The sequence below is a fragment of the Chinchilla lanigera genome, unplaced genomic scaffold (genome assembly GCF_000276665.1).
Source record: "Chinchilla lanigera isolate Chin_1 unplaced genomic scaffold, ChiLan1.0 scaffold00013, whole genome shotgun sequence".
NCBI classification, from domain to species: Eukaryota; Metazoa; Chordata; class Mammalia; order Rodentia; family Chinchillidae; genus Chinchilla; species Chinchilla lanigera.
Genome location: NW_004955414.1, coordinates 26,973,530 through 26,992,909, shown reverse-complemented (window position 1 = coordinate 26,992,909; position 19,380 = coordinate 26,973,530). Strand labels below are relative to the sequence as shown.

General features: G+C 48.7%; 1 protein-coding gene across 1 annotated transcript in view; it reads left to right on the top strand.

Moving 5' to 3' along the window:
* Positions 1-19,380, top strand: part of Galnt18 (polypeptide N-acetylgalactosaminyltransferase 18) — a 333,981-nt gene that overhangs the window by 153,127 nt on the left and 161,474 nt on the right. The window contains exon 2 of the mRNA XM_005380289.2: positions 14,278-14,470. Coding sequence (XP_005380346.1) covers positions 14,278-14,470 — 193 coding nt within the window. The remainder of the gene's footprint in view (positions 1-14,277; positions 14,471-19,380) is intronic.

Genomic DNA, 19,380 nt, shown 5'->3' with positions numbered 1-19,380 from the left:
TTGCAGGAGCTTGCATTTGTAGTTCCAGACCCAGGCACCTGCACTGCTGAGGGGCTCTAGCAAGAATGTTTTCCAGTTTGCCCAGGGCTCAGGCTCTGGGTTTTGGCAACCTCAGTAGTACTGGAAATACTTGTTCACTCATTGAGCAAGTTGCTTCTTCCCAGAGCCACTTTGTAGATAAAGTATAAAACACAAGGCAAGGAGTGAGGGCCTTCAGGGATTTGTAGGCACATCAGGCAACTTCTGTTGTGAAAAGGTCTAATTTGACTCATGGCTTCAGAGTTTTCAGTCCATGCTTAGCTGGCTCCAAGGCAGAAACAACACAGCAGACGGGCATGCAGAGGAAAGATGTTCCCCTCATGGTGGCCAGGAAGCAGAGAGAAAGGAACAGAGCCCAAGAAAAGTTATATCCTTCAAAGGCATTCTCTCACTGCCTACTTCCTTGAGTCAGGTCCTATCTCCTAATAAACCCATTCAGCTAATGGATTAGTAATCTGTTGAAATTAGGGCCTGCATGATCTAGTCACCTCTGTAGATCCCGTCTCTGAATGGTGGGGACCGAATCCTCATTACATGAGTCTTTGCAGAGGGGTCTTTATTTTTAAACCATAATAGTGGGCTTTCTGAGATTGTCTTAGATTTGGGGCTTCCTAGCTGTGTGGCTTTGGACAAGGCATTTTACCTCTCTGTGCCATAGTTTGTGTATAGATAAAGGCATTCAACTAGAGACCCAAGGGTTCCCTTGGACATTCTGCTTCTAAGTAGGAGCCAGAAGCAGAGATCTGAGCCACTTTATAATCATAACATTTTAGGACATGGAAGGATCGTAGAGATGCCCCTGTGTTTACTGATGTGATGACTGAGGCCTACAAAAAGGGAAGGACTTTGGGCCCAACCAGCACCACACAAAAAGTGAGAGGGGAGCCAGGACCAGAGAGGAGGCCTGTGACTCCAGCCTAGTGTTCCTCCCCACTCCCTTGGTTCTTGGCGTGGACAACCTGGATCTACAGCCTCAGCATTTACTCTAAAAGTACCAGAAGTGCAAATCTTCAGGTTCCACACCAGGCCTGCTGAACCAGACACTCTGGGGGTGGTGGCTCCAGCAGCCTGTGATGTAACAAGCTCCCAGAAGACTCTGACACCTCTAGATGCTTGGGAGCTGCTACTGTACAGCAAGTTTCTCTTGAGATGGGAAGGAAGGCCTCAGGACAGGCAGGAGAGTGAAAAACGGAGTACCATTATGAGGCTGAGGGTACAGACACTTTGCAGCCTAATTCACGCTGGAAGTTTCCCAAAGCAAGGACCTCTGTGGCACATCCAACATGGCAGTCTGACTTGGTCCAAACTGCTGACTGCCTTACTACAAGGTGCACCTTTCTTCCTCCCCGTGGAGTCCAGCTGGGTGTCAATGCACCTAGGTCAGGAGAAACACGCCACTCATGCATCGACCAGGTCAGTCCAGCCAGTTCACACCTGGAAATTGATGTGTGGAAACACTGTTTTATGTGTGAACAGTGAGGTATATATTTAGAAGTCCGGGTGCTCAGCTCCAGGCTGTCAGCTCTCAAGGGGGAAAATGATGGTATGTGCTTCAGAGTTCATTATATCTCCTAGGCAGAATTCTAGGTTTAAAGGGTTGTTTTAAAGTAGCAAGTAATGGTGCATATAAATCCTGGTTCCTAAGATACATACATTTGTCACTCCCTAAAATGAGTTTTTCACATGTACTTTATATGGTTGGCTTGCAGTATAAAAATTTGGATCTTTTAATAGCAGCTTTCATTCTGCATAATTTCTAATCAAGTCCATTTCCATCCCTATGAGTGTGTGTGTGTGTGTGTGTGTGTGTGTGTGTACAGAGCTAGGCTCTGGCTGTACCCTACCTGTCCTATTTCAGCCATGAGCTCAGTGACACCCAGTCCCAGATCTTCTCTGCAGGGGAAGGAGGACCCCAAAGTGCTAGCCCAGCAGGAGCAGGTGTATGTGGTCTGTCTGCTATGAGGGACTGTCACGGAGTATCTGGAGTGAGCTCAGAGAGCCTAGAATCTTTCTGTTCCTGGCTGCCTCATCAGCCCAGGCTACAGTGACTGTGCTTCTCCTGAGACCTTGACTTGTTTTCTGGTGTCTTGCTAGGACTTGCCACCCTCCCAAATCCTAGCCCACCTGGCTGGGCTGCCTTCCCAGCTCCTGATTCCTTTGTCCCTTCCCTGGCTCCTGTTCTTAGGCACAGTTCCATCTTATCCTGCCCAACCAGGTCTAATTTAGGCCTCAGTTGACCTACAAAGGTGGGTTGGGGTTGTGTCCCATGAGGCTTGTACTTGAGCGAATCAGAGTGAGTCCCCAATGGAATATGACAGATGTGTATCAAAGCCAGTGTCATTGAGGTGGAGGAGGCTCTTAATCTACAGGTGAATAGTGGCTTACCCTTTCACGAAGCCTACCGTGTATCAGGCACTGTAGATGCTTTACACATGTTCATTCCTTTACTTCTCACTAGTTTTACAGAAGGCAACTGAAGCACTGAGCAGTTAAGGCTCACGCATCTAGTGTGCAAAGCTGCTAAATGTGGAGTCTTCTATGGCCACACTGGGCAAACTGCAGCCCCCGGGCCAGATCCGATGCTGCTTGCTTTTACGACTAGCTTTCTTGAAACACAGTCACACCTGCTGATGTACATATTGTCTCTGGCTGCTTTAAGTTGAATAGCTGCAATGGACTACATGCCCTGCAATCCTGAAATATTTTCTACTGCTCTTTAATGGAGAAAAGTTTGCCAGCCCCTACCTGGCCATGGTACCATGGCTGTCATGACTTCCATGAAAGGTAATGCAGATGTGCTGTGCAGTTGCCAATGTGCATTTTTCTGGGGGAGTGGTCCATAATTTTCACTAGATTTTTGGAAAATCTGGAACATCCTGCAAAAAAGAACTGCTCTGGGGAGGTAGGGAAGGGATTTTTTCTACACTGTCTTTTTTTATTAGTACATGTTTATAGTATATAATGTTTGCATTCCTTCTGGGGAATTGGTACATGGACATAATACATCTTGATTCATTTTTCCATCTTCTGACCCCTCCTCCCTTACCCCTCATTCCATATCTTTTTTTTAATTAAAAAAACTAACTTTTATTTTGCTCTATATTTATATTTTGGGTTTCTCATATCAGAGCAACAATGCACTATTTTAGCTTGTGTGTCTGATTTATTTCACTTAAGGTTAGAGTCTCAAGGTGTCTATATTTTTCTACAAATGACTAAAGTTTATGTTTCTTTATGGCAGAATAGTACTCCACTGTGTGTAAATACCACCTTTTCTTTATTCATTCATCTGCTGACAGATAGGCTGTTTCCAAGGTTTAGCTATTATGTGCTGCTGTAAACATGGGTATGCATGGTTCACTGTAATATGATGTCTTTAACTCACTCAGGTGGCCAAATTCCAACATCCAGTGCAAATCATGGCAAGGGGAGGCAGAGCCAAAGGTCAGGAGCCCCATGGAAACTAGAACAGATGGGCCAGTCAGAGCCAGAGGGAAGCAGAGGCAGGAGGGTGGTTGTCACAGCACCTGCCTTGCACTGAGCACAGATCTCCTTCGTTGTTCTTAGCTGGTGCATGAGGGGTCAGGGCCAAGATGGTTTGAAGGTCAGGGGAGGGTGAAAGGGATGAGCTCCCCTGCAACTCATGGCCACCTGCTGCCCTTAGGTGCTCCTGCTCCTTTGGAGACCCTGGGCAACAGCCCTGTGCAGGTTGCACTGGACAGGCCCCTATCCCATTTCAGCAGGGAGCTGGGGTTTAGAGCTGCTGGTGGCACGAGGTGGACCCTAAACAAATCTCAGCTCTGGTTACTTCACCTCACAACAACCCTGAGGGCGTTGTTGTAGAATCTTTTCTTCATGGTTAGAAGAAAAGTACAATTGACTTCTGAGTGTAGTGGAGTAATGGCTACCCAAAGATGTGCACATGCATAAGTCCACATCCCCAGAGCCTGAGAGGGGAATCAGGTTGCAGGAGGAATTAAGATGCTTCATTCAGCTAACCTCAAAATCAGGAGCATAGTGGCACACACCTGTAATCCCTGCAGAGAGGGAGGCTGAGGCAAGAGGATCGCAAGTTCTAGTCCCACCTGGATAACTTAGCCTTGTCTCAAAATAAAAAATAAAAAGGGCTGGGGAATGTAGTTCACAGTAGAGGGCCCTAGGTTCAGTCCCCAGAACCACCAAAAAAAAAAAAAAAAAAAAAAATCAGAGTGTATTCTGGGTTGCCTACATGAACCTAATGTGACTATGGAGAACCAGTCTGACTTGGGAAGAGGGAGGCAAAAGAGGTCAGAGTGCTGTGGTTGGGGAGGAAGGACTCAACCCAGTGCTGTTAGCCTTTAAGATCAAGGATGGGGCCATGAGCCAGGGAATGCAGCAACCTCTTGAAGCTGGAAAGTCAGGAAGCAGATTCTCTGGAAAGCCTTCAGGAAGAAGCAGCTCTTCTGACAACTTGGTTTTATTTAATGCAGGGATATGCACACATCATTTGAGAACTGCTGGATGGCACATTTGTGAACTCTTAAGCCACTCTGTCACAGGAAAACTGTATTTACCCCGAGTCCAATGGTTAGCTAAGCCCTTTCTGGGGTCCATCACCTCCCTTTTCTTTGCAACGAGCTTAGAGGTACACATTAAGATTCCTGCCCCTTATATGTACTAGCTGAGCTTCTGGGAGGTTCAAGGTCACACAGCCAGTCCAGGGCAGAACTGAACTCAGAGCCCTCTTGTTTCCTAACGGGGCTCCAGGGGTCTTCCTCCCAGAGCTGTGGTGTCATGAACAAAGAATTGGCCAAGACACACAGAAAAGGCAGCAGCGGTGCATATTTAACTGAAGGCAGAAAGATGTGCACTGTTAAGGGAGGGTGAGTGCCTGGTCAAGAAAGCTCACAGCCCTCTGAGGATAAAGGGAGAAGGGTCTTTAGTGTCCGAAATGCCTGGACTAGACTCCATCTCATGTAAATGTGACAGTGGGACAATTGTCCTATGAAAAACTCACTTGGCTTCATGCTGATGTAAACTGTTCTACTGAAAAGTTCACCTGTCCTCTCACCTGATGTGAATGAAGGATCATGAACAGGGTCTTTGGATAAGTTGTGCCCCTGTGTAAATGAAGGGTTGGTCCTCTGACTAGTACCAGATTCAGTGAAGGATTAGAAATAACAGCATTTTTCTGATTGGTTGCCAAATTGAGATGAAGGATTAAGAATACGTTTTCTGGTTGCTGCTGTGTACAGTGCTCAGGAGCTGTAAACCTGCAGTCATTTTGGGTCCACTGTTCTGTGCGTGTCTTCTCTTTTTGGGAAACATGTCTCTCAATTGTTAGCTGTGGTTTTCTATGACTTCTGACACATCGCACCCTGTTGGGTGATCCGTTTGCCCCTGCCCTAATCTCCTACCTCACTCTGGCTGGTGGCCTCAGGCCCTGGAAGAGTCTGTCCTTGGTGTTGACCACCCTGCTTGGGATGCGGTGCCCTGAAGAAGCCTCTCTTCTCCCTCTCTTTAGGACCCAGCAGCAGCTTTCCCAGTTCCCCTTCGCCACCATGAATACAGTCCTTGGTAGATGGTCTTCATGGTGAAGGGCTGCTTCCTTCTGATTTCATTCCAGGCCCTTTCCTGTCAGATTTTGCTGCTTCTTTTCAGCAGATCTGGGGACTCCTGGAAGAGGGTGCCTAGTCATGGGGGCTGCTAGCAAGGGTCCTTCGGATCCTGCTCAGATGCACCTCCAGAAGCAGAGAAGAGGGGAACTCACTACTCAAGAGTAGTTCTTTTACTTGTCCTTGTTAGCGCTCTTAACATATCAAAGGGTGTTTCACAAAATCTGGAAATGTCCCCTTGGGAGCCCAGACAGCCATAGCAATATAAGGAAAGCAGCACTGTGATGTGCTAATGTCTCCCTGGTGCCCCCAGGTAGAGCACAAGCACTTACAAAAGGGAAACAGAGGCTCTGGGACCTGGGGTTTTTTCTAGGTTGGAGCTGAGCCTCCTGAGCCCAAGGCTTCCTACCTCACTAGGCAGCCTGCTTCCGCTGGGTCTCAGCACCTGGCTTTGCCTGGGACAGACACCAAGGCTGCGCCAGACACCAAGGCTGGGCATTTGGAAGAGGAGCCTGTGGGGCAGCAGAAGGGAGGGCCTGGCCATTGCAGCTGCCCTGCTTCTCAAGGAGCAACCCCTGCCTGTGCAGTGTGAATCTGCCCCTGGGAAAAAGGGCAAACACTGCCCAGGCTTCTCAGAGAGCCAGTGTCAAGCTCTTCAGCAGGAATTATGGTGACTTCTGACCCATAAGAAGCCCGTGGACAGGAGTTTATGGAAAGCCAATGAGAGAAATGTACATTTCTGGACATTCAATTAGCCCTTCTCTTTTTAACCCAAAAGAAAGCAGGCATCAAGGGATCTCAAGAATGGAAAATTTTCTAATAGTCATTGAAGTGAACATCTGAAGTCGATGAATGCTACAGTATGCAAATTTTACCTCAGTAGAGCTGTTTTGAGTGAAGCGGGAGGCAGGAAAGGACAGCCCGCTTCAGGAGTTCTGTCTGGGACACTTAGCATCCATCACCTGCTCCTTTCTTTGCTGCTTAGCTTTCACCTTTCCAAAAGCTGATGTCAAGGACCCTCCCCGTAGCAGCCTGGTGGTCTATTCCCATTTCACATGAGAAGAAAATGGAGGTGTGAAGGGATCTGAGTCCTACCAGAGAGACTGAATGGCAGACCCACGAGTGGGAATAGAAGGGTCCCCCAGACACTCTGGGAGAAGGACTAAGACAGGCCTGTCAGTCTGTCCCCTGAATGAACCTCAGACACAGGGCCCCAGTGCCTGGGACAGGCAGCTGCTGGGACTTGGGCCTCGTGTCAGTTTCTCCCATCTCAGTCACTGAGTTCTGGATCTTATCATCAAACTCCCAAAGCTTCCGCTAGGCTCACAGCCTGGGGGAAGAAACAGAAATTGCAGCGGCCATAGGACTGGCTGCAGGCAAAAGCCCTCTCCCCACGCACCTCATGGCCTTCTCAGCTCTTGCATCTGTAGAGAGAGGGACATGCAGTAAATGGGATAAAACCACAGGAACAGAAAGCCCCCATCAATTTTCTAGAAAAACATCCCCACAGGAACCTAGACTGGGGGGTTACCACTTCCAATGTGTGCATGTCCCGCCAGGTCAAGGGGTTGGGTTCTCTGCAGGCTGTGCCCACATGGAGGCTTTGTTTGCTCTCTGGACAGGGCGTGGTCAATCCAGCTGCCTAACCCTAAGGTGGGCGCCCCAGATCGCACTGGCCTCCAGCAGTGAAGTATAGTTGGACCTCTCCCATGCTTTGTCCAGGGAGCACATTGGCTGCTGGGATCCTGCTTAGGAAGTGGGCTTGGCTGCAGACTTTGCTGCAACCCCAAGAAGCCCCTGATACCTCCGAGCTTCTACTTGCAGTTGTGGCAAGAGGGGAGAATGGCCCAGCTCCAGACAAGGGGATCTCTAGGGACCTGGTCCCAGGAGAGGAGGGTAGGCAGGCAGAACAGGTCAGGCCTGGCAGCATTACAGTGTCTATTTCACTTCAGAGCCCATCTTTCCGCTCTATCCCGTGGTTCACCAAGACCTTGGAGCCAAAGACAGCAACGCCAGCCCTCTGTGTGCACTGCCCACTGAAGTAGGACCCTCATGCAGCACTGGTGGCTTTGGGATCCTCCAAAGCTTTGGCAGGACATCCAGATGTATTCCATGTGACTGGCTGATTAACCTGTGACAAGACTTGGCAGTACAACTTTTGATGCATTAGCTCCTCTGAGCTTTGCGAGCTCTTTCTAGCCTCCATGAATTAGTGTGGAGACTGTCAGGATGGATCTGAAATGCTCCACTCTCGTTAGTGGACTGTGTGTTATATCTCTGAGACTATGTTGTGGCATATCTCAGATGCATCATAGGATCTTTGGTAGAACTTTCTGGAAAACAGGTCATGCACAATAAGGGCTGAGCATTACTGTGGGGAAGCAAGTAAACTGAAAGAAGCTCATCATTCCATTCACAGGGGCCTGGTTAGGAAGGGCTTGAGCAAGTGAGAATCAAAATATACTCTACAAGCACAGGCCAAGGCACAGGCACTACCAATCTGCAGAAATGCTGGTGTGAATGGAGCAGGGTCCTAGGGCTCCAAGCTAGGCCGTGCATGAGCCTTTAGTCATTGGCTGGTGAAAAGATCCAGAGCCTTCCAAGGAAGGGCCAGGGCATGGGACCTGGATGGATACCAGGCAGTAGCTGTTTACTGCTGCTATGAAGGCATTTCCAGTTTAACAGCTGCTACACACCAGTGTGGACCACCTGAGTGGTGTCCCACAGTCCAGATTTCTCCAACCTTCAAGCATGTTCCTGCCTCCTAGGTGTATCTTGGCCAATGTCATGAAGGTGGGCTGTGGTCAGAAGGAGGTGTGAGTGAGCTGCAGCGTCCTCTTATCTAGGGAATGATGAGACCTACATCCCAGGGAATATAGGAAGGCCTGGCCTCACCAACTGACAGAGGCAGTACAATAGGATTAGGGTGCTCTCTACTACGGGAAATGCTACAACATTAAGGTTTTGCTGCGAGGCGTCCAGTATTAACCTGCATTTGGACCTTAAGTCATGTACTTTGCCACTTTGGACAGGACCTCTCCGATGTTTGCATGTTGGGCTGTGGGATGCACGCTTGTAGTTTCATGGCATATTTTCAAATGCTATGGCTAATCCCTTGCCTTTCAGCATTACAGTATTCATTGTGATGGTTCTTCTCTTCTCATTCACTGGCTGCCTCTGGCTCTGGTTCTGTTTCTTTTGTTGCAAATCTGTACCATGAGCTTAAGCTCCACAGTATAGTCTTTCAGGTTTCTATATCTTTGCTCTCATCTGCCCCTCCCTTAGCCCCTTCCTTGGGGTGCCCTACCTTACAGTGAGTTGACGGGTCTCCTTTATTCTTTATGGTCTAACAGAAGCTCTGCTACTCTAGAAAACCTTTCCTGTACCGCCTGCCTCCACCTCCAGGAATCGGATGACGTTTTATACATCTTTGATTGGAGTGTTGATCACGTTCTCTGTACGCTGCCTTTCCACTAAATCAGACACTGCTAAGAATAGGGACTGTGTCTGAGTAATTATATTTCAATACCTAGAAGTAGCCCTGGCACAGGATACACTTGCTTAAATATGTTGCTTACTGTTTGTGGGCAAGATGGGCAGTGAGCACTGAAACCCAGCCATGGGAAGTGCCACCCTCAGGGAGCTCCTCTGGATAAGCTGACCAAGCTACAGCTCTGCATGCTGGCCTGGAAGGGTACCCTGGGGATGAGTAGGAATGACAGGTCCCTGGGTTCCCCAGGGAGAGTTTCCCTGAGAAATGACAAGGGTGGGAAGCCAATCAGACTCTTTTCCCACTGACGTCGGAAATGTCCTGCTTAGCACAGATCCATCAACTGCACCTTCTCCCTTCACAGTGTGACTAGTTTCCTCAAAGGGGAGCCCTCCTCTGGGAGTTTGCCCATGGGGGTTCTGTAACAAGCAAAGGACCTTGGAGACCGAGGAGACTCAGAAGCATGGACAAGCGTCGGCATGTCTGCCAAAGCTGTGGGAACATCTGAGGACCAGGGCTCTGGAGGGAAGGGGACACCTGGCCGGCCTCCCTGGCCCTCTGAGGCTGTGTGGTTTGGGCTGGAAACTCCTCGAAGGCATCCAAGGTCGGTTTTGTGGAGATGCTGATCTTCTCATGTTGCTGCCCTCGTTTCTGGGAGGAGGGATGTTTAGAGCCTTCAGTGGCCTCTGATTCTGAGCCCTTCTGGGTGAGGGTAGGAAGAGAGGGACACCACCCTTCCCCTTCCCTCCTTCTCTCCCTTCTGCTTCTATTGTGGGGTGACCACTCTGTGAACTGTCCTATACTAGATTCTTGGGAGAAGTGCCAGGAAATTATCTGATACAAGAGGTTTACCAAGGAGCCCTGGGCAAGTGGGACCTCCTTGTCCTCCGGGAATCTGAGTCCATAGAACCAGCTGAGAGGCACCAAGTCTGTATAACAACATGCAATCGCTTGCTTGAGTGAACTGCAAACAAAATTAACTGTATGTATCTGAATCTGCTCAGTCACACTTCACTGGCCTCACGTTCTACCTGCTGTCCCAGGCTTCAGTCCCCTCTGGCCCCCTTGGAAGAGTCCCCCTAGCAGGCAGGTTCTTCCTGACTCCCACTCACTGTTCATTTTACTGATACTGGTTAAGCACTTACCAATCACCCCTGTGAACTTGGGATTTGGCAGAGAGCAAAGTAAATTCCCCACTTCACAGAGCTCATATTCTAGTTGGGAAGGACACATAACAAGCAAGAAAAATGACAAAAAATACACACATATATATGCAAGGGGAATACTGGGAGGGGACTGAATGTTTAGGAAAGACCTTATAGGAGAACAGAAAGCCAGCAGCATTTGTGGGTAAGCCTGAGGTGTTGAAGGGACTTTGTCTTTACAGGAGGGAAGTAGAAGGCTACTGCTGGCTCCCGAACAAGAGTGTGAGGAGCAGGTTGACTCCCTCCCAGACCTGTAGGCCACATCCTCCCTGGGGAGATAGAGGGATGCCTCCTGCCTTTGTGTCACACACAGGCCACTTGGGCCTGGTGTGTGGCTCTCTGGCGAAGCACCCCTTTTCCTCTCACCCTGTATCTCTCTGGGAGCCGGACAAGTGCTGGCCTGGGAAGGCTGGGGTGGGTTCCCCCAAATTCTCTCCTCCAGTGCCCTAGCTTTACTTCTCCTGAGGCCACTGTGGCCTACTCATTCTCTCCTTAAATGAAGGAGGGGACTCAGCTGGAGTCCAGCAGGGGCCTCAGCCAGAGTCCACTCCTAGGAGCAGTCTTGTCTCTGGGTGAGATGCTCAAGGGTCTGCCATTCACCAAATATGTCCAGACACCCTGGGTCCCACAGAGCACCCAGCACAGGCACTTCTGTGAGTCCTCTTGGCCTGCCCACCACTGTGTCAAAGACAGTCCCCTTGCTGGACAGCCACGTAGGTCTCCTTTCTTACTGCAGAAGGAAACTGAGTCAGGGACTGGTTAAAGGGAGGCTGGTTGTATACGGACATGGAGCTTTGTAATCTGGGGGCCTGGATACCATTGTGTCTTTCAGAGCTGAGGACCTCAGGGCAGGTCATCTTCCCCATCTCAAGTGGAGGAAAAGGGGCCGTGAGATTCTTGGGTCATTAGCTGCTAGCATTTATAAAGAGCTTACTATATGCTCAGCTCCACACATAGCCATCTCCATACTCACAAATGTTCTGTGAGGGAGTTACCGTTAATATCATTACCAACCCATTTCCAGAGGAGGAAACTGGAGCTTGGGATAAGGCAGAGTAAACCAGTAAGTGATAGAGCTGGAATATAGACCCCAGGATCCTGAACTGACAGCCAACTCTGGACAGAAAGAAGAAAATGAATGGAGTTAGCAGAGCGAATTCTCTTCACCTAATGAATCAACCGTAGTATATAGAGCAGGGCTAACAAACTGTCTCTCAAAGGACCAGGCAGCAGTTTTGTGGATCCCATGGTCTGTCCTGCCTACTCAGCCTTGTCGTTATAGCTCTAAAGCAGCTGTAGATGATATTAGCAAGTGGATGGGTCTATGTTTCAATAAAGCTTTATTTTCAAAAATATGGGTTGGGCCATGCAGAATAGTGTGTCATGCCATGCAGAGGATTGGAGGAAGCCAGACATTTGTTCAATGTCTTCAATGAATGTGGTGACCTCAGACTTGTCATTGAACCCTTTTATCTTTCATTGCCTCATGTATAATAACTAATTACCATGAGTTCATTATTAACTCCTTTATTTTAAAATGGTGTATCAAGTCCCTCATCAGAGCCACATACTGTGCTAGAATAACCAAGGATACAGCAGGACTAAGACAGATATGGTCCTGCCCTCACGGAGTCCATGCTGATGAACACAAACAGAGATAAAGAAACCTGACACCACCTAGCACAGTACTTAGCTCTTAGCAAATATGCAACAAATATTCCGTCCTTCCCACTGCAGTTGCCCTTAATTCATCATTGAGAACCCAGTGCTTTCAAGTTGTCATTTGCACCCATATGGAATAAAATGCTAGGGACATGTGATGCTGTAACTCAGGACTTCAATATGTTTGTAATACATTATTATGCAGTACAGGCCTAATTGTGAATCATAATTTTTTCATTAACTGATCTCATTTTACTTGGTAATATCCATTTAGGCATTTGAGAGCAATAAAACTACATTTCTTTTAAATATTATATGATTCAGTTGGTTCACTGATTTAGACTTTACTATCCCCCCATTCCAAACGAATGAGTCATACATCTTTTTAGAGATAACAAGGACCTTCAAGATCATGCACGTCTGCACATCCTTTCAAGCCTGCCTCAAAGGGGAGAAGAATGAGCACCTGTACCCCGGTTCTGGCACTGAGTGGTGAGCAGGATTCCACATGCCTGAGAACCCTGCTTTGTCTTAGGAATTTGCGCATATGTTGCGTTTTATTCCTCTATAGATCTTAATCTGTTTGATGTGTCTGTGCTTCCTTTTATGTCTTTAAGGAAGATTGGTAACCCACTTAATATCCCATGTTTGTCTTTTGAATTATTCACATACCAGCCTGCTGTCACATAGAGGCAGTAAAGCTCGGTGATAGGAACTGGGGCGAGGGGCTGCCCAGAATTGAACAAGCTTCTTGTCCTCTCTGTGCCTCATTTGCTTTATCTGTGAAATGGACATAATCTGAGTGAGATGAGTTATTAAGTGGGGATGCTTGAAAGAGAACCAGGCTCATGGGAAGTGCAAGTAGTCAGATTCCCGAACCTTTTGTCTCCAGGTCTCCTCCTCTTTCCAGATGGGCTCTTCAGTAGCCCACAAGGATGTGGAAGTCTATAGCTTTGAATGCCTTGATCTTGAAGACCTGGAACCCTGTCCACTTGCCTGTATCTAGCCTCTATCTTTAAGTGTGTCATGCGTGCACCCTTGGGCCCCATGCAACAACTAAGCAGACATGGGGAGATGCCCCATACCCACCTCTCTTGATTCTGACCTACTTCTACTTTCTTGGGTCTCCGTCTCATTCAGATCCCTGGCTCCAGCCCTAACGTACCTCTTGTAATTATAAGCATGGATGGTGCTGTCCAGTGGGCTAAACTTCTCTGTCCAGTTTCTCTTTAATGATTTTCTTGGTAATGAATTCAGAAGTCTCAGCCTATCAGCTAAGTCCAGCAAGATTTACATATTACCCTTTATATAAAAGAGAGATTTAAATGACCTCCCTTGATGTAACCCTGATTACCATTGATTGTACACTCATTCTGAGATATATGCTGATTTAAGTGCTTTATGTACATTATTTGATGCAGTCCTCACAGATCTCAGGGATGGGGTTGGGAATAGATTATAACCCCTAATTACAGGTAGGGAAACTTCAGCTTAGGGAGATAGAGTATTTGCTGTGGTCACCTAGCCAGTGAGTGGGGAGCAGGATTTTGAATTCATGACTGCATTAATCCAAAGTCTCTACTCTTCCATCCAATACCCTCTCTATGTTCATTGGTTGTTCCTGGAAAAGTGTGAGCTATCCTTGACCTGGGATGGGGCTACCTCCAGGTCCAAGAGGCAGTGCCTGGCATGCATTGCAGATGGGGGATGGCCTGGCTGTTGCCTGTGTCCTGATCCCAGTGGGCAGAGTCAGGAGCAGCAGGACGCAGTGTGTGCCTGCCACATGGTGGTGCCAGGTAGCTCTCAGTCAGACCTGACTCGGAGAGGAAGATGGGCCAGCCAGAACTGGGCAGAGGAGACCCCAGCTACAGAGCCTGAGTGTGGGGCCAGCTCGGGACTAGCAGAGAATGGAGTGCAGGCTGGGCAAAGGGAAGCTTCAGCCCAGTTCAAGGATGGGGCCAATTTCTCTGGCAGGAAGACAGACAGGGAAGGAGGAGGCTCTGCCTTGAAGTAAGGGGACATCCGGCTCACATCCATCAGCTTCTTGGCAGACCCTGCCAGGTGTTTTTCTGTATCCCTTGTGTCTAGTGGCTGTTGGATGGATGAATGGATAGATTCATGGATGAATGAATCTTTAGGAAACATGAAAATTCCACCCTCCTCTACTTGCCAATGAAGGGGCCAAACTGATTTACCTGAGAGACTGTTGTGGAGGAGGGAAAGGGGTTTTTTCGGCATATGCAGGGCTACACTCTGACCGCTGTGCCCTTGTGCCTTCTTTCTACAGAGGCTCCTGCCAAGCCTGAGGAGGCGGAGGCTGAACCCTTCACAGACTCCTCACTGTTTGCGCACTGGGGCCAGGAGCTCAGCCCTGAAGGCCGGCGTGTGGCCCTGAAGCAGTTCCAGTACTATGGCTACAACGCCTACCTCAGTGACCGCCTGCCCCTCGACCGGCCCCTGCCAGACCTCAGACCCAGTGGGTGAGCAGAGTCAGTGAGCGGCCCTGGAGGACATGTGTGTGGGGAGACTGGTCCTTGTCATGTGGGGGATCAAGATCAGGTGCTGGATTTGGGGTCCCTTTCCTGCTTCAGCCAGAGTCTGTGGTCTAGACTCAGTTTCCCTGTCTGCTGAGTAGACGGAGGGCTCCCTTCCATTAGAGATTTTAAGGATTAATTACTTAATTTACTCCTTAAGGGTACTAGAATCATCTAGCATTCCCTTTAATATATCATTTTAACCCAATTAGTTCATTTTTATGAACAATTTTTTTCTGTAAATTAGTTTCTTAAAGTACATCCATCTTCCAGGCTAACAAGTCATTACACCCGACAGAGAAGTCTGTCTTGACTTCTCTCTTTGTTACACAAGGATGTTCCTTTAAGGTTCAGTTAGAATTTTTATTGCTCCTAATTATTAAAAATGTGGGCACGTACCACAGCTGAGAAAATCTCATTAATTTTTGTGAGCTCCCCACACCTTCTTTTCCCCTTTTTCTCCTTATTTTAAGAACTTCCTTAAAGCTGTATATTGAGCTTCTGTCTGGAGTTTTGGGGTGAGATCTTGCAGCTGACTCTGTAAGCTGTGTTCTTCTGGAGTTCACTTTGATTCCATAAACATTTATGAAATAACTGCTGTATGCTATATAATTGAGTATAGTTGTTCCTAGCCCAAGAAGAACCTGGCTGGGCTGCAAGGATGAAAGAGCTGGGATTGTACAAAGGGAAAGGAGTGAGTGCATACTCACATAAAGACCATTACATTCTAATGATGTGCTAGAGTCATTGAGAGACAAGAGCAGGGCAGGGAGCAAAACAGACAGGAATCCCTGCCTTCACAGAGCTTGCATTCTAGTTGGGTGGGAAGAGACAGTGAACAAAGCTTGTCAAATGGTAGTAAGTGATAGAGCTGTATAAAATGGGAGAGGCAGACAGAGACCTCCGGGGGAGGAGTGGATGAATTGCACATATTTATGGGTTGTCATAAAAGGCCTCTGTCACCTCGGTAAAGGTGACATTTGAGAAGAGACCTGGAGAAGATGAAGAAACAAGGGATGCAGATATGCAGGGAAAATCTGTCCAGGCAGAGGGACTGGCAAGCCCTCTCCTGAGGCACCAGCATGCTTGGCACGTCTGAGGAAGAGGAAGGAGGCTCCAGTGGCTGGAACAGGTGGCAGTAGTTGGAGATGAGGGTGGGGAGCCATGTAGGCAGGTCAAATGGGAGCATGGTTCTCAATTTAGCTGCATGTTCTACTCATCAAAATATCTTTCTAAACAACCCTAATGCCAGTGCTGTACCCCAGGTCAATTGCATGAGAGTTTCCAGGGTGGCTTCCAGGCCGCTGTTGTGCATGGCTCTGGGTGGGTCCCGTGTGCGGCCCAGGTTGAGAATTGTGGACGAGGGCTCTGTAGGCCATTGGGAGGCGTGTGGCTTTTGCCCTGGGATGGGATCGGTGTGAAGGGCTGGTGCCGGTCAGTAGCACATCGGACTGTCCTTTTCACAGGTCCTATTGCTGTTGTGCTGCTAGGCTGGGGCAAGGTGGGAGAGGGAGAGCAGCAAGAGGCTGCGCAGACCCAGGCAGAGGCTGCAGGCTCAGGGTGAGGTGCTGACATGGGGAGTAATGGTCTGCCATGGGCAGGCCCTCTGGCTCCTGCAAAGGCCTTGCTTGTGACTTTGGTCAGCGCAAACAGCCATGGATTTTGCTGGCACAAAGCACAGGCCCAACTCAATGCGTGAAATACATGTTTGTTCAAAATGAAAAGGAAAAAAAGAAGGCAGCCATGGAAAGGGTGGATCTTACATACAGGATCTTGCAACCTGTTGGAAAAATAACCACTGCTGACAAGGCTGGGCTTGTGGAGATGGCCCTTCCTACCCAGGCCACACCAACGTGCAGTGGAGATGGAGGAGACATTGGTCTCTTCTTCCCACTCTGAGTTGAGGAAGCCAAGGAGTGAAAGCGTTGTGTCTGAGGTCACACAGTTAGACAAGAAGCGCAGCTGAGCCTTAAACCTGAACGCCGAATCCTGGCCTTTGACAGTGGCCCACATCTGTGTTTATTCTGAGAGCTGTTGCAGCAGCTGCTTCAGTCTACATTGAGAAAGATACTCTGCTTCCTGTGACTTCTAGTGGTTTGTAGGAGAAAGAGACTCTGAAGGACCCTGGGGTCAGAATTCTGTAGTTTTCTCCTGCACTGCTGGAGAGCAGCAGTCATCAGAATAGAAGGTCCTCCTTCCACACAGAGCTTAACAGAGTGGGGGCTTCTAAACCTCCCAGTGGGGCAGGGTGACTGCTGTCAGCCCCTTTCTTACCTAGACAGAAACATTGAATCTTCATGCAGCCAGAGAGCGCTGAGCCACTCTCCTCACGGAGGGCTCTGTGCAGGTGACTTTACCTATGGCAGCTTCTCTTTGCCTGTGTACCTGGAAGGACCAGTGCGGCTCTTTCATCTCCCACGCCAGACACACACACAGGATGGAGAGCCATCGGTGGGCCACTCAGAACAAGTGTGCGCTTGGGTGGAACAGTGCCTTCCTTTGCTTGGTAATTTCCATAACATTCCTTCCTTGTAACAAGGCCATTGCTTAGCTCATCCTGTTTAATTCATGTTGGAAACATCTTTCCAATAACTTTATTTCCATCCTATTTCAAACTACACTGGCAAATATTTATGTAGCGGGAGCCGTGTTTTCAGGCGTGTGTTTGGTTCTCTGTTTATATTAACTTTTTGCCTCTTCGCAGTAACTTGCTGAAGTAGGTACTATTATTAGTTTCCATTTTACAGAAGAGGAAAATGAGACTCAGGAAGATTATATGACCAGCCCCATGTCACTAGTGGCAGAGCTAGGATAGGAAGCCAGGCAGTCTGCCAGTAGAACTTTGTGTATAACCACTGAGCTGTCCTGCCATGGGGTGTGATGCTTTAACATAACCCCGAGTGCTGACCAGTTTGGGAGGGATGAAGGTCTGCTTTGACATTCTGAAAAAATTTTATAAGTGAATAAGCCCATTACCAAGGCTCAGGGTACTGTGGAAGGCATGGCAGATGTTGGACTCTGGACAACAGTGGACAGGAGGAAGCCTCACATTAGCAGTCATCTTCAGAGGTGTCTTGCCGTGTGGCTCTTGCTTCAGCCTGAGCTCCTGTGCCCCCTGCTGCCTCCTGTTTGTTCTGGGCCCTCTTCCCCTAGTGGGCTGCTTGGATTCTGCTCTTTGATCTTGGTGTTCCTGGCTTTGCTTCTTTAAACTCTAGCCCCATTGCTATGTGTGAATTCATCCTGAAGGACAAAGTGGTTGTTCAGAATCCAGCCCATCTTGCTTTCCCACCACCTCTGCATGGTCCTTTACTTTGTCTCCGTTCTGGGTGCTGAAAGATGTGCTGTGGCCCACCTTGTCATTGGCTCAGGGAAACCGCCCTTGCTCAGCGCCTTAAACACAGGACAAGGCGTAGCCAGAATGGAAAAAAAGTTTATTCATTTGGTTGCTAGGCTTCATTACATTCTTCATCCAACAAACATTGAGCACGCAGTGTATGCCAGACATCAGCAAAGCATCACAGACCAAGCTTCTGGAGCCCACACTGAGATGGGGATCCAGACAGAGAAGGTGGGAGGACCAAGAAGGTGACCAGAAAACTTGCTGGTGACCCTGGGGTACCCTCAGGGAGGAGTCATCCCGGCGGGCTTCCAGTAAAGCAGGCACCTGGGAGTTACTTCATGGCCTTTGTGGCCAGGACGCAGCCTGGAGAGTGGCTTCTGCAGGAGCTGCCCTTTGGCGACTTTCACTGCCCTTCCAAAGGAAGGAAGGAGGGGGATACAGGCCACAGAAGTTTCCTCGACCTCATCTGTAAAGAGAGAAGACAAATTTCCTTTCCTAGTGGCTTCAGGGGAAATGAAAATGCCATTCATGTTGTAACAGGAACCTATGGGCCAATGGCCCACCCATGGGAGACAGGACTTCACCAGCCTCTGCTGTGACCCTTGTGGATCTTCTCCATCGGTGGTCTTCACTCTGGGCAGAGTGTGCTTGCTTCCTTCCTGGGGTAGAAAGACACTGGCCTTCAGGGTTGAAGGGGAGAAATGCCACTTTCTGGCCAGGTTGGGCTTTCCCTGCCCTCCTGTTCCTGGATGCAGGCTCCAGCATTCTGTCTTCCTCCTAGTGTTCCTTCTTTGTCCTTATCAGTTGACTCAAAAATAACATAGGGCGGGGGGAGAAAGAAAGAGGAAGCATCCAGTCTTGACAGGGGTATGAACCACAGAGGTTTGCATGGTTATGAAACTCATCCAACTGTGCACTTAAGATCTGTGTGTCTTACTGTGTGTAAGTTAAACATCAACTTTTTGAAAAAATGAAAGTGTGAGAAAGAGACCAGGGAAATCCTTTGCCGGTGGGATGGGGAGGGAGGACGGAAGTGACATTTTCTGGAAGGTTACTGAGAAGATGGTTGGGAGCTCTGGGAAAGGAGATTATGTAGGGTTGAAGCAAGCTGGCTGGCATGGGGCAATGAGGGCAGGTGGGCTTCTACCCCAGGGACAGAGGTGTCAGGAATGTGACACATCAGTGCCCTAGTGCTACAGCAATATATCACATCATATTCTTTACCGCAAGCTGTGGTTGTTATTTACAGACAGGGGATTCAGGAAAGCCTGAGGGATGAGTGCCTGCTCTTGAGGGAATTGTGGGTATGGATGGAGGAAGCGGGGCCCACATCTCAAGCTCCAGGTCTGTGATGTTGCCATGGCAACTCAGTGGCCTGCCACCAGGGTAGATCAGGACAGAGCCCCCAGCAGACACCACTTCCTCTTTCTTGCTGGCAGATCTCCAGAAGCTTCAGAGCCTTGTCACTAAGGACTTTGTCTTTTTTGCCGAGGTCTCCAAGGTCCACGTCCCTCCC